The following is a 14,428-nucleotide window of genomic DNA, read 5'->3' on the forward strand; positions in this document are numbered from 1 at the left end:
AGTACCAGTGTCATTTTTCACAGAAATAGAAAAAAATTCAGGCCAGGCACAGGGGCTCACGCCTGTAACTCCATTTTGGGAGGCCGAAGCGGGCAGATCACTTGAGGTCTGGAGTTCAAGACCAGCTTGGCCAACATGGTGAAAACCCTGTCTCTACTAAAAATACAAAAATTAGGCCCAGCACTGTGGCTCACGCCTGTAATCCCAGCACTTTGGGACGCTGAGGCAGGTGGATTACCTGAGGTCAGGAGTTTGAGACCAGCCTGACCAACATAGAGAGACCCCTGTCTCTACCAAAAATAACAAAATTAGCTGGGCCTGGTGGCGCATGCTTGTAAATCCCAGCTACTCGGGAGGCTGAGGCAAGAGAATCACTTGAATCCAGGAGGCACAGTTTGCGGTGAGCCAAGATTGTGCCATTGCACTCCACCCTGGGCAACAAGAGTAACATTCCATCTCATGCTGGGTGTGGTGGCCCACACCTGTAATTCCAGCACTTTGGAGGCTGAGGCGGGCGCATGACAAGGTCAGGAGATCGAGACCATCCTGGCTAACATGGTGAAATGCTGTCTCCACTAAAAATACAAAAAATTAGCTGGGCGTGGTGGCAGGCACCTGTGGTCCCAGCTACTCGGGAGGCTGAGGCGGGAGAATGGTGTGAACCTGGGAGGCGGGGCTTGCAGTGAACAGAGATCACACCACTGAACTCCAGCCTGGGCGACAGAGCGAGACTCCAGCTCAAAAAAAAAAAAAAAAACCTCCATCTCAGAAAAAAATATATACATATACACACACACACACACACACACACACACAAATTAGCTGGGCTTGGTGGCGAATGCCTGTAATCCTAATTACTGGGGAGACTGAGACAGGAGAATCACTTGAAATCGGGTGGCAGAGGTTTCAGTGAGCTGAGATCACACCACTGCACTCCAGCCTGGGCAACAGAGCAAAACTGTCTCTAAGTAAATAAATAAAATTCTAAAATTTTTTTAAAATCCTAAAATTTGAATGGAACCAAAAAAAGGCCTGAATAGTCAAAGCAATCCTGAGCAAAAAGAACAAAGCTGGAGGCATCACACTACCTGACTTCAAAATATATTACAAGGCTAGAGTAACCAAACTGCACAGTATTGGTATAAAAACAGACATATAGACCAATGAAAGTGAATAGAGAATTTAGAAGGGAATCCACGTATTTATAGCCAAGTGATTTTTCAACAAGGGCACCAAGAACATGCGTTGTGGAAGGACACCCTCTTCAATAAATGGTGGTGGAAAAATTGAATATCCAGAGGCAGAAAACGAAACAAGGCCCATATCTCTTACCATATACAAAAATCAACTCAAGATGGAGTAAAGACTTAAACATAAGACCCAAAACTATAAAACTACTAGAAGAAAACAGAGAAGACACTTGAGGACATTGGTCTAGGCAAAGATCTTATGGCAAAGGCCTCAAAAGCACAGACAACAAAAATTGACAAATGGGATTATATTAAACTAAAAGGCTTCTGCACAGCCAAGGAAACAAGACAGTGAAGAGACAGCCTGCCCAATGGGAGAAAATATTTGCAAACTGTTCATCTGATGAGGGACTAATATCCAGACTATACCAGGAATTCAAACATCTCAACAATAAAAAACAATAATTGTAATAATAATCCCATTAAAAAATGGGCAAAGAACATGAACAGTTGTTTCTCAAATGAAGGCATATAAATGGTTAATATGTGTATGATAAAATGTTCGATATAACTAATCATCAGTGCAAATCAAAACTACAATGTGATGTCACCTTGTTACCCCAGTTATTAAGAAGACAATAAGTAATAGATGTTGGCTAGGATGCAGAGCAAAGGGAACTGTTATACATTGTTGATAGGAATATAAATTACTACAGTTACTATGTGAAAACAGTATGGAGATTTTTCAAAATACTAAAAATAGAACTACATGATCTAGCAAGCCTACTACTAGGTGTTTATCCAAAGGAAAAGAAATTAGTATATCAAAGGGATACCTGCATTCACGTTTATAGAAGCACTATTCACAGTAACAAAGATACGAATTCAACATAAGTGCCCATCAATGGATGAAAGCATAAAGAAAATGTGTGTGTGTGTATATACAATGGAATATTATTTGTCCATAGCAAAAATAAAATAGTGTTATTTGTAACGACATGGATGGAACTGCAGATCATTACCTTAATCGAAATATGCCAGACACAGAAAGACAGATTTTGCATGTTCTCAGTTACATGTGGGAACTAAAACAGTTGATCTCATGGAGTTAGAGAGTAGAATGATTGATACCAAAGACTGAGAAAGATGGGTGGGATAGAGATGAAAAGAGCAACAAACATGGAGTTAGAAGGTATAAGTTCTAATATTTGACAGCAGAATAGGGTGACTGTAGTTAGCAACAGTGTATTGAATGTTTCAAAGTAGCTAGAAGAGAGAACTTAAAATGTTCCCAACACATAGAAAGGATGGTTACCCCAAATACCCTGACTTGATCATTACATGTTCTATACGTGCAACAAAATGTCACATGTCTCCCATAAATATTTATATTACATATCAATGAAAAAACAAAAATTGTTATTGTAATTAATATCACTGAAATGCACACTTTACGTTGGTTCAAATGGCAGATTTCGTTATAGATTTTTTATCACAATTTAAAAATGTATTTAAAAATAATACATCCATGAAATATTAATGTCTTTATAAAAATATTTGCATCATATACAAGTGAAATTGACAGTAAAAACTTTTTTTTTTTTTTTTTTTTTTTTTTTGAGATGGAGTCTCACTGTGTCGCCCAGGCTGGAGTGCAATGGCGCAATCTCGGTTCACTGCAAGCTCTGCCTCCCGGGTTCACACCATTCTCCTGCCTCAGCCTCCCAAGTAACTGGGACTACAGGCACCTGCCACCACACTTGGCTAATTTTTGTATTTTTAGTAGAGACGGGGTTTCACTGTGTTAGCCAGGATGGTCTCAATCTCCTGACCTCGTGATCTGCCCGCCTCGGCTGCCCAAAGTGCTGGGATTACAGGCATGAGCCACCATGCCTGGCTGACAGTAAAATTTTTTTAAAATTTTGATTTGCATTTCCCTGACGTTTATAGTTATGTTGAGCATTTTATCATATGCCTATTGACCATCTATATGTTTATAGTTAGATAGGAAAAATAAGTTACTAGTGTTCAATAGCACTACAGACTGACTATAGTTAACAACAATTTATTTTGTTTTCAAATAGCTAAAAGAGTAGATTTTGAGTCTTTTCAACATAAAGAAATGATAAATGCTTGAGATTATGAATATGCTAATTACCCTGATTTGATTGTTATACATTGTGTCCATGTTATTGAACTATCACACTGTACTCCATAAATATGTACATTTTTTGTGTGTGTGTGATGGGGTCTCATTCTGTCACCCAGGCTAGAGTACAGTAGCACGAACATGGCTCACTACACCCTAAACCTCCTGAGCTCAAACGAGTCTCTTGCCTCAGTCTCCTGAGTAGTTGAGACTAGAGGCATGTGCCACACCTGCCCTTTTTTTTTTTTTTTTTTTTTGAGATGTAGTCTCGCTCTGTTGCCCAGGCTGGAGTGCAGTGGTGTGATCTCAGCTCACTGCAGCCTCTGCCTCCCCGGTTCCAGCAATTCTCCTGCCTCAGCCTCCTGAGTAGCCGGGATTATAGGCATACACCACCACACCCAGCTGATTTTTGTATTTTTAGCAGAGACAGGACTTTACCATGTTGGCCAGGCTGGTCTCTAACTCCTGACCTCAGGTGATCTGCCTGCTTCCGCCTCCCAAAGTGCTTGGATTACAGGCATGAGCCATTGCACCTGGCCTGATTTTTTAAATTACTTGTAGAGACTAGATCTTGTTGTGTTGCCCAGGCTGGTTTCAAACTCCTGGGCTCAAGGGATCCTCCCTCCTCAGATTCCCAAAGTGCTGGGATTGCAGACATGAGCCACATGATTATTATATGTCAATGAAAAATAATAAAAGCCCAATAAGTGGTATATGCATACAATGGAATATTATCCCACCATAAAAAGGAATGCCATCCTTTTTCATGCTATGTAAATGAACATTGAAAACCTTATGATAAGTGAAGTAGGCCAAACTGAAAAGGACAAATATTGTTTGATTACACTTTTTTGAAGTATATAGAATTGGCAAATTCATAGGGACAGAAAGTGGAATAGAGGTTGCTAGGGGCCAGGTTGCAGAGTGGAGAAATGGGTAATTATTGTTTAATGATTAAAGTTTCTGTTTGGTGTAATGAAAAAGTTTTGAAAATAGTTTGTGGTTATGGTTGCACAACACTAAATTATTGCCACTGAATGGTACATTTTAAAGTGGTCAGAATAACTGTTTTATATTATATGTTTTACTACAATTATTAATATCTAATAATGTAATATACCAAAAACCATTGAACTTTAAATAGGTGAATTATGTGGTGTGTTAATTATATATGAGTTGTTTTCCATTCAGAGAAATATTAGAATACAAAGTTGAAGAAAGTCTCCCAGAAGTAAAACAACATTGCTCCATCTCCTAATTCTTGGTATTATATATATAATTTTTTAAAGTTCTGCCAATTTTGGTGAAAACTGTTATCTAGCAACTGATTAATCAAGTGGATCCCTGTGTCATACACAGCAGATCTATAAGGTTCTTGAGAATTTTATACCAGCAATATAAAGGAAGAAAAAGATAACTGACTGGAAGCACTTTGGAAGGCTAAAGCGGGTGGATCACCTGAGGTCAGGAGTTCAAGACCAGTCTAACCAACATTTATTTTAGTTGAAACCCTGTCTCGACTAAAAATACAAAAATTAGCCGAGTGTGGTGGTACACGCCTATAGTCCCACCTACTCGGGAGGCTGAGGCAAGAGAATTGCTTGAACCTGGGAGGCAGAGGTTGCACTGAGCCGAGATTGCACCACTGCACTCCAGCCTGGGCGACACAGTGAGACTCTCCCTAGTAGCTGGAACTACAGGCGAGTGCCACCACACAAGGCTAAGGTAGAAGGATCGCTGCATCACTTGAGCCCCGGAGTTCAGGGTTGTAGTGAGCTATGATGGTGCCAGTACTCTGAAACCTGGGTGAACCCTGTCTGTAAAAAACAAAAAAAATTCTAATATCTCTGTCCCTTTCAGTAAACTGATAGTGTTGCTGCTGGTATAAAATTCTCAAGAACCTTATAGATCTGCTGTGTATGACACAGGGATTCATTTGATTAATCAGTTGCTAGATAACAGTTTTCACCAAAATTGGCAGAACTTTAAAAAATTATATATATAATACCAAGAATTAGGAGATAGAACAAGATGCCCCAATAGAAGCCTCCACCAATTGTCCTCCCCAGGAACACCAAATTTAACAATTATCTACACACAAAAAAGCACCTTCATGAGAACCAAAAATTAGGTAAACAATCACAGTACCTAGTTTTAACTTTGTATCACTGAAAGAGGGTAGAAAACACAGTCTTGAATTGCTGGCACCACCCTTCTCCCATACCCCAGCATCAGCTGTGTGGCACAGAGAATCCTTTTGCTTGCGGGAGTTAGAGCACAGTGATTGTGGGGTTTGCACTGGAACTCAGCCGATGCGTACAGAGGAAACATTCAGGCCAGTCCTCATCAGAGGGGAATTGTCCAGCCCAGTGGACTGGACAATTGTCAGAACTTGAGTTCCAGCAAGGCTTGCTTGCCACTGTGTGCTAAAGGGCTCTGGGGTCCTAAATAAACTTGAAGGGACATGTAGGCCACAAGGACTACAACTAGTAGGCAAGTCCTAGTGCTGTGATGGGCTCAGAGCCAGTGGACTTAGGGGGCACATGACATGTGAGACACCAGCAGGGTAGCCAGGTGTCATATGTCAATGAAAAATAACAAAAGCCCAAAAAATGATATATTCATACAATGGAATATTATCCCATCATAAAAAGGAATGCCATCGTTTTTCATGCTATGTAAATGAACCTCTGCCTCTGCCTCCCAGGTTCCAGCAATTCTCCTGCCTCAGCCTCCTGAATAGCTGGGATTACAGGCATGTGCTAGCTGTAATCCCACCCCTCCCCAACCCTGGGCAATTCCAAAAAAGACTTCTTCCTTCCCCTTGAGGAGAGGAGAGGGAAGAATAAAGAGGTCTTTGTCTTGCAGCCTAGATACCAGCTCAGCCACAGTAGGATAAGGCACTGGGCAGAGTCCTGAGGCACTCATTCCAGGCCCTAGCTCCCACGCAGCATTTCTAGACATGCCCCTGGGCCAGAAGGGAACACACTGCCTTGAAGAGAGGGACCCAGTCTTGGTAGAATTCATTACCTGCTAACTAAAGAGCCCTTGGACCCTGAATAATCAGCAACACTAGCCAGGTAGTAGGCCTGTAGGATACATTTCTTTTCTTTTTTTTTTTTTTGAGATGGAGTCTCGCTTTGTCGCCAGGCTGGAGGGCAGTGGCACAATCTCAGCTCAATGCAACCTCTGCCTCCCGGGTTCAAGCGATTCTCCTGCCTCAGCCCCCCGAGTAGCTGGGACTACAGGCGTGTACCACCAAGCCCAGGTAATTTTTATATTTTTAGTAGAAATGGAGTTTCAGCATGTTGGCCAGAATGGTCTCGATCTCTTGACCTCATGATCCACCCACCTCGGCCTCCCAAAGTGCTGGGATTACAGGCGTGAGCCACCACACCCAGCCACAGTCCTACAATTTATATGGAACCATAAAAGACTCAGAATAGCTAAAGTTATTTTGAGCCAAAAGAAAACTGAAGGAATCACATTACCTGACTTCAGTTTATATTACAGAGCTATATAGTATCTGAAACAGCATGGTGCTGGCATAAAAACAGACATATAGACCAATGGAAAAGAGTAGAGAACCCAGAAACAAATCCATACATCTACAGTGAACTCATTTTTGACAACAGTGCCAAGAACATACATTGGGGAAAGGACAGTCTGTTCAATAAACGGTGCTGGGAAAACTAGATATCAGTGTACAAAATAATGAAATTAGCCCCCTGTCTCTTGCCATATACAAAAATCAAAATGGATTAAAGACTTAAATCTAATACCTGAAACTATGAAACTACTAGAATAAAACTGGACTAGGCAAAGATTTCTTGAGTAATACCCAACAGTCTCAGGCAACCAAAACAAAAGTAGATAAATAGGATTACATCAAGTTAAAAAGCCTCTGCACAGCAAAGGATACAAAGTGAAGGGACAACCCACAGAATGGGAAAAAAACAATCTGCAAACTACCCATCTCACAATGGATTAGTAACCAGAATGTATGAGGAACTCAAGCAACTACTTAAGAGAAAATCTAATAATCCAGTTAAAAAGTAGGCAAAAGACCTGAATATACATTTGCCAAAAGGAGACATACAAATGGCAAACAGGCATATGAAAAGGTGCTGAACATCACTGATCATCAGAAAAAACAATGAGATATCATCTCACCCCAGTTAAAATGGCTTTTATCCAAAAGCCAGGGCCCGATACCAGTTCCCCAGAGTTGGAGCACACAGTCCAGGAGTCCTGAGCTGAGCCTTGGCCCCCTAAAATCCTCTAGAAACTAAGCCCATCAACTGAACCCATCTTATACCACAATCAAACACCCAAGGTCATCAAATAGGATAAAAGAATGAAAAAAAAAATAGCCAAAGGATAGCAACTTTAAAGATTGAAGGAACATTAGCCCACAAAGATGAGAAAGAACCAGCACAAGAACTCTAACTACTCAAAAGCCAGAGTGCCTTCTTTCCTCCAACATCGCAATTCAGGAAACTCAGAGAATCCCCACAAAATACTTCACAAGATCTTCTCCAAGACACATAATCATCAGATTCTCCAAGGTCAAAACGAAAGAAAAAATGACAGGTCACCTTCAAAAGGAAGCCCAGAAGACTAACTGTGGACCTGTCAGCACAAACCCTGCAAGCCAAGAAGAGATTGGGGGCCTGTTTTCAACATCTTAAGGAAAAGAAACCAGTAATTTCTATCCGGCCAAACCAAACTTCATAAGCAGAGGAGAAATAGAGTCCTTTTTCCTCAAGCAGATGCTGAGGGAATTTTTTACCACCAGACCTGCCTTGCAGTAGCTCCCAAAAGAAGCACTAAATATGAAAAGGAAAGACTGTTACCAGACACTACAAAAACACACTTAAGTATATCGACCGATGACACTGTAAAGCAACCACACAAACAAGATTGCTTCCAGCTAACAACATAATGACAAGATCAGATCCACACATATCAATACTGACCTTGAATGTAAATGGGCTAAATGCCCCAATTGAAAGAAACAGAGTGGCAAGCTGGATAAACAAGCAAGATATGGCCGGGCGCGGTGGCTCAAGCCTGTAATCCCAGCACTTTGGGAGGCCGAGACGGGCGGATCACGAGGTCAGGAGATCGAGACCATCCTGGCTAACACGGTGAAACCCCGTCTCTACTAAAAAAACACAAAAAACTAGCCGGGCGAGGTGGCGGGCGCCTGTAGTCCCCGCTACTCGGGAGGCTGAGGCAGGAGAATGGCGTAAACCCGGGAGGCAGAGCTTGCAGTGAGCTGAGATCCGGCCACTGCACTCCAGCCCGGGCGACAGAGCAAGACTCCGTCTCAAAAAAAAAAAAAAAAAAAAAAACAAGCAAGATATAATGGGATGCTGTCTTCAGGAGCCCATCTCATCCCATGAGACCCATAATGACACCCATAAGCTCAAAATAAAGGGATGGAGAAAAATCTACCAAGCAAATGGGAAACAGAAAAAAGCAAGGGTTGTAATGTAATTTCACACAAAATAGACTTTAAACTAACAAAGACCAAAAAAGACAAAGGAGGGCATTACATAATGGTAAAGGGTTCAGTTCAACAAGAAGACTTATCCTAAATAATATATGCACACAAAACAAGAGCACCCAGACTCGTAAAGCAAGTTCTTAGAGACCTTCAGAGAGACTTACACTCCCACATAATAAAAAAAGAAAAAGGCCTGGGTATAGTGGCTCATGCCTGTAATCCCAGCACTGTGGGAGGCAAGGCAGGAGGATTGCTTGAGCCTAGGCCTTCAAGACCAGCCTGGATAACACAGCAGGACCTCACCTCATCTCTTAAAACTCCCACGTAATACTGGGAGACTTTAACACCCAACTGACAGTATTAGACTATCAGAGCAGAAAATTAACAATGATATTCCGGACCTGAACACAACACTGGGCCAAATGTACCTGATAGACATCTAGGGAACTCTCCACCCAAGGATGAATAGAATATGCATTCTTCTCATTACCAGATGGCACATACTCTGATATCAACCACATAATTGGACATAAAACAATCCTCAGAAAATGCAAAAGAAGGAAAATTATACCAACCACTATCTTGGACCACAGCACAATAAAAATAGAAATCAAGACTAAGAAAATCACTCAAAACCATACAATTATATGGAAATTAACCAACCTACTCCTGGATGACTTTTGGGTAAATAATGAAATTAAGGTAGATATCAAGAAGTTCTTTGAAACGAACAAAAACAAAGACACAACATACCAAAATCTCTGGGACACAGCTAAGACAGTGTTAAGAGGGAAATTTATCACACTAAACACCCACATCAAAAAGGTAGGTCAGTGACCGGGCACGGTGGCTCATGCCTGTAACCCAAGCACTTTGGGAGGCCAAGGAGAGTGGACTGCCTGAGACTAGGAGTTTGAGACCACCCTAGCCAACATGGCAAAACCTCTTCTCTACTAAAAATGCAGAATTTAGCCAGATATGGCAGTGTGTGCCTGTAGTCCCAGCTATTCGGAAGGCTGAGGCACAAGAATCACCTGAACCCAGGAGGTGGAGGTGGCAGTGAGCCGAGATTGTGCCAGCGTACTGCAGCCTGGGTGACAGAGCTAGACTCTTTTTTTTTTTGTTTTTTTTGTTTTTTTCTAAAAAAGCTAGAAATATCTCACATTAACAACCCAACTTTATAACAGAAAGAACTAGAAAAACGAGCAAACCAATCCCAAAGCTAGCAGAAAAAAAGAAATAATCAGAATCAGTGCTGAACTGAAGGAGACTGAGACAGGAAAACCATTCAAAAGATTAACAAATCTAGGAGTTGGTTTTTTGAAAAAGTTAGTAAGATGGTCCACTAGCTAGACTAATGAAAAAGAGAGAAAATCCAAGTAAACACAATTAGAAACAACAAAGTGGATGTTGCCACTGACCCCTCAGAAATACAAATAACCAGGAGATACTACTATGAACACCTCTGTGCACACAAACTAGAAAATCTAGAAGAAACAGATAAATTCCTGAATGCGTACACCCTTCCAAGGCTGAAACCAGGAGGAAATTGAATCCCTGAATAGACTTAATAACAAGCTCCGAGATTGAATTAGTAATGTATAGCCTAGCAACCAAAAAAGGCCCAGGACCAGGTGAATTCACAGCCAGATTCTAACAGATGTACAAAGAGGAGCTGGTACCATTTCTACTGAAACTGTTCCAAACAACTGAGGAGGAGGGACTCCTCCCCAGCTCGTTCTTTGAGGCCAGCATCTTGATACCAAAACCTGGCAGAGACAATAGAAAAACTTTAGGCAATATCCTTGATGTTCATTAATGCAGAAATCCTTAAGAAAATAACTAGCAAACCAAATCCAGCAGCACATCAAGTAGCTAATCCACCATGGTTAAGTAGGCTTTATCCCTGGGATGCAAGGTTGGTTCAGCATATGCAAATCAATAAATGTGAATTCATCACATTAAAAGAACTAAAGATGGCCAGGTATGGTGGCTCATGCCTATAATCCCAGCACTTTGGTAGGCCGAGATGGGTGGATCACCTGAGGTCAGGAGTTCAAGACCAACCTGACCAACATGAAACCCTGTCTCTACAAAAAAATACAAAAATTAGCCAGGTGTGGTGGTGCGCACTTGTAGTCCTAGCTATTTGAGAGACCGAGGCAGGAGAATCACTTGAACCCAGGAGGCAGAGACTGTAGTGAGCCAAGATCGCACCACTGCACTCCAGCCTGGGTGGCAGAGCAAGACTCCATCTCAGAAAAAAAAAAAAAAAAAAAAAAAAAAACCCTGGTGTGGTGGCTCACACTTGTAATCCCAACACCTTGGAAGCCTGAGGCAGGTGGGAGGCTGAGGCGGCTGGATCATAAGGTCAGGAGTTTAAGACCAGCCTGGCCAAGATGGTGAAACCCCGTCTCTACTCAAAATACAAAAATTAGCCCGTCACGGTAGTGGGCACTTGTAATCCCAGCTACTTGGGAGGCTGAGGCAGGAGAATTTCTTGAACCTGGGAGGCAGAGGTTGCAGTGAGCCAAGATGGTGCCACTGCATTCCGGCCTGGGCATCAGAGCAAGATTGTATCAAAAAAAAAAAAAAAGGCCGGGCGTAGTGGCTCACGCCTGTAATCCCAACACCTTGGAAGCCTGAGGCAGGTGGATCACGAGGTCAGGAGTTCAAGACCAGCCTGGCCAAGATGGTGAAACCCCACCTCTACTCAAAATACAAAAATTAACCAAGCATAGTGGTGGGCACCTTGTAATCCCAGCTACTCAGGAGACTGAAGCAGGAGAATTACTTGAACTTGGGAGGTGGGGATTGCAGTGAGCCGAGATCATGCCACTACACTCCTGCCTGGGAGACAAGAGCGAGACTCCATCTCAAAAAAAAAAAAAGAACTAAAGACGACAGCGACATTATTTCAATAGATGTAGAAAAGGCTTTTGACATGTTAAAAACTCTAGATAAACTAGGTATTAAGGGAACATACCTCTAAATAATAAGAGCCATCTATTACAAAGCCACCCAACATCATACTGAAATGACCAAAAGCTGGAAACATTCCCTTTGAAAACTGATACAAGAGAAGAATGCTGTCTCCCACCACTCCTATTCAACATAGTATTAGAAGTCCTGGCCAGGGCAGTCAGGTATGAGAGAGAAATAAAGGGCATTCAAGTAGGAAGACGGGAAGTCAAACTACATCTGTTTGCAGATGACATAATTCTATATCTAATAAACCCATAGTCTCAGCCCAAAAGCTCCTTCAGCTGATAAACTTCAGCAAAGTATCAGGATACACAATTAGTGTATAAAAATCACTATCATTCTTATACCAATAGCAGCCAAGCCACGAGCCAGATCAGGAACACATTCTCATTCACAACTGCCACAAAAAGAATAAAATACCTAGAAATACAGCTAACCAGGGAGGTGAAAGATCCCTACGATGAGAATTACTCACTGCCCAAAGAAATCAGAGATGACAGAAGCAAATGAAAAAACATTCCATGCTCATGGATAGGAAGAATCAATATTATTAAAATGGCCATACTGCCCAAAGCAATTTACAGATTCGATGCTAATCCTATCAAATCACCAATGACATTCTTCACAGAACTAGAAAAACTATTTTAAAATTTAGATAGTCAGGCACAGTGACTCACGCCTGTAATCCCAGCACTTTAGGAGGCCAAGGCAGCCGGATCACTTGAGGTGAGGAGTTCAAGACTGGGTGACAGACTGAGACTCCATCTAAGAAAAGAAAAAGAAAAAAAAAATTAATGTTTCCAGAAGAATAAAATAAATAACATTTAAAATGCTGATTATTAGCTCTTCCGTTTATGGGAAATTAACGTAAGGAAGTAATCAAAGATTTGGGCAAAGCCTTATCTTCAATAAAAACCTTATGATATTTGCAAATGATAGCTTGTACTGGAACTTTTTTTTTTTCTTTTTTTGAGACAGAGTCTTGCTCTGTCACCCAGTCTGGAGTGCAGTGGCGCGGTCTTGGTTCACTACAACATTCACCTCCCAGGTTTAAGCGATTCTTCTGTCTCAACCTCCCAAGTAGCTGGGACTACAGGCACCTGCCACCATGCTGGCTAATTTTTTAATATTTTTAGTAGAGACGGGGTTTCACCATGTTGGCCAGGCTGGCCTTGAACTCTTGACCTCAAGTGATCCGCCTGCCTCGGCCTCCCAAAGTGCTGGGATTACTGGCGTGAGCTACTGCGCCCGGCCTGTACTGGAACTATTAATAAGTTTTACTTAACAAAAATAAAAGTCGGCTGGGCACAGTGGCTCACGCCTGTAATCGCACCGTTTTGGGAGGCTGAGGCGGGCAGATCTGAGGTCGGGAGATTGAGACCAGCCTGACCAACATGGAGAAACCCATCTCTACTAAAAATACAAAATTAGCCGGGCATGGTGGTGCATGCCTGTAATCCCAGCTACTCAGGAGGCTGAGGCAGGAGAATCGCTTGAACCTGGGAGGCGGAGGTTGCGGTGAGCTGAGTTTGTGCCACTGCACTCCAGCCTGGGCAACAAGAGCGAAACTCCATCTCGAAAAAAATAAATAAAAATAAAAGTCATTTTGAAAAAAGCATTTCCTGTCAGGGCAAGTGTTCATGATATTTTTTATATATATATATATATACACACACACTTTATTGTAGAATATACATATTCTATATTTCTTCAATTCTATGACTGCATTAAATGTGTCATATTTGTGTAATAACTTGTTAGTGAAATGAAACACATTGAGAAGGCTTAAGGTGGAAGTGAAGTATATTATCAGAGATTATCTCTAGAAATACCTGATTTCAAACGACGTATGTACTTCTTTGTGCCTTTCAATATTATCCGAAATGACCATGTGATCATTTATTAGTAAGATGATGTTTTTATTCTATACATCCTTTGTGTAGTTACATATTCATTTAAATTAATGATGGTTGTAATTCAAAAATACAGTTTTGAGTAGAGGCTATTAGGAATGTGAAGATCATACTGTTGCTGATTCCTGCCTTCGCATGTTGCAAATGGAATTAAATGTACTGAATGTATTATTAGTATGTGTTGTTTGAATCCTACATCTGACTCCAGCATCCCTTTGGTGAGTACCTTTTTCCTTTATTTATTTATTTTTTTACCTAAGAAGCTGAAAAGAGTGAAGATTCCTCTGGTGCTGCAGGCCTTTCAGGCTTACATCGCACATACAGCCAGGATTGTAGCTTCAAAAACAGCATGTACCATGTTGGAGATTATGTCTATGTGGAACCTGCAGAGGCCAACCTACAACCCCATATAGTCTGTATTGAAAGACTGTGGGAGGATTCAGCTGGTAAGTTTGTTTTAAATCAAAGAACAGTTTAGTGAGATACGACTATTTGACTTCTCCTTGCTCCTCAGGGAAGAAAATTTTAACTCAGATATCTTATGCCTTTCCATAATAATTGTTCAATATATCAATAAATGTAAGTAAGCACCCATCATATGAAAAACATAGGACCTATTGGGCAAGTGTCATAGTTGAGTCAAAAGAAATACAGCTTCTTAAAGTCCGGTTGAAATTCA

At 41.4% G+C, this 14,428-nt stretch overlaps 1 protein-coding gene across 50 annotated transcripts in view; it reads left to right on the plus strand.

The window, feature by feature from the left end:
• The window catches only part of PBRM1 (polybromo 1), a 145,719-nt gene that overhangs the window by 86,593 nt on the left and 44,698 nt on the right, over positions 1 to 14,428 (plus strand). For 36 of the 50 annotated variants that reach the window (XM_038003822.2, XM_038003832.2, XM_038003810.2 and 33 more), the window contains one exon: positions 14,010 to 14,195. In XM_038003822.2, coding sequence (XP_037859750.1) covers positions 14,010 to 14,195 — 186 coding nt within the window. The remainder of the gene's footprint in view (positions 1 to 14,009; positions 14,196 to 14,428) is intronic. The other 14 variants (XM_038003824.2, XM_073010065.1, XM_073010074.1 and 11 more) reach the window with 1 other exon arrangement.

Source organism: Chlorocebus sabaeus, chromosome 22 (genome assembly GCF_047675955.1).
Source record: "Chlorocebus sabaeus isolate Y175 chromosome 22, mChlSab1.0.hap1, whole genome shotgun sequence".
In the NCBI taxonomy this organism is placed as follows: domain Eukaryota; kingdom Metazoa; phylum Chordata; class Mammalia; order Primates; family Cercopithecidae; genus Chlorocebus; species Chlorocebus sabaeus.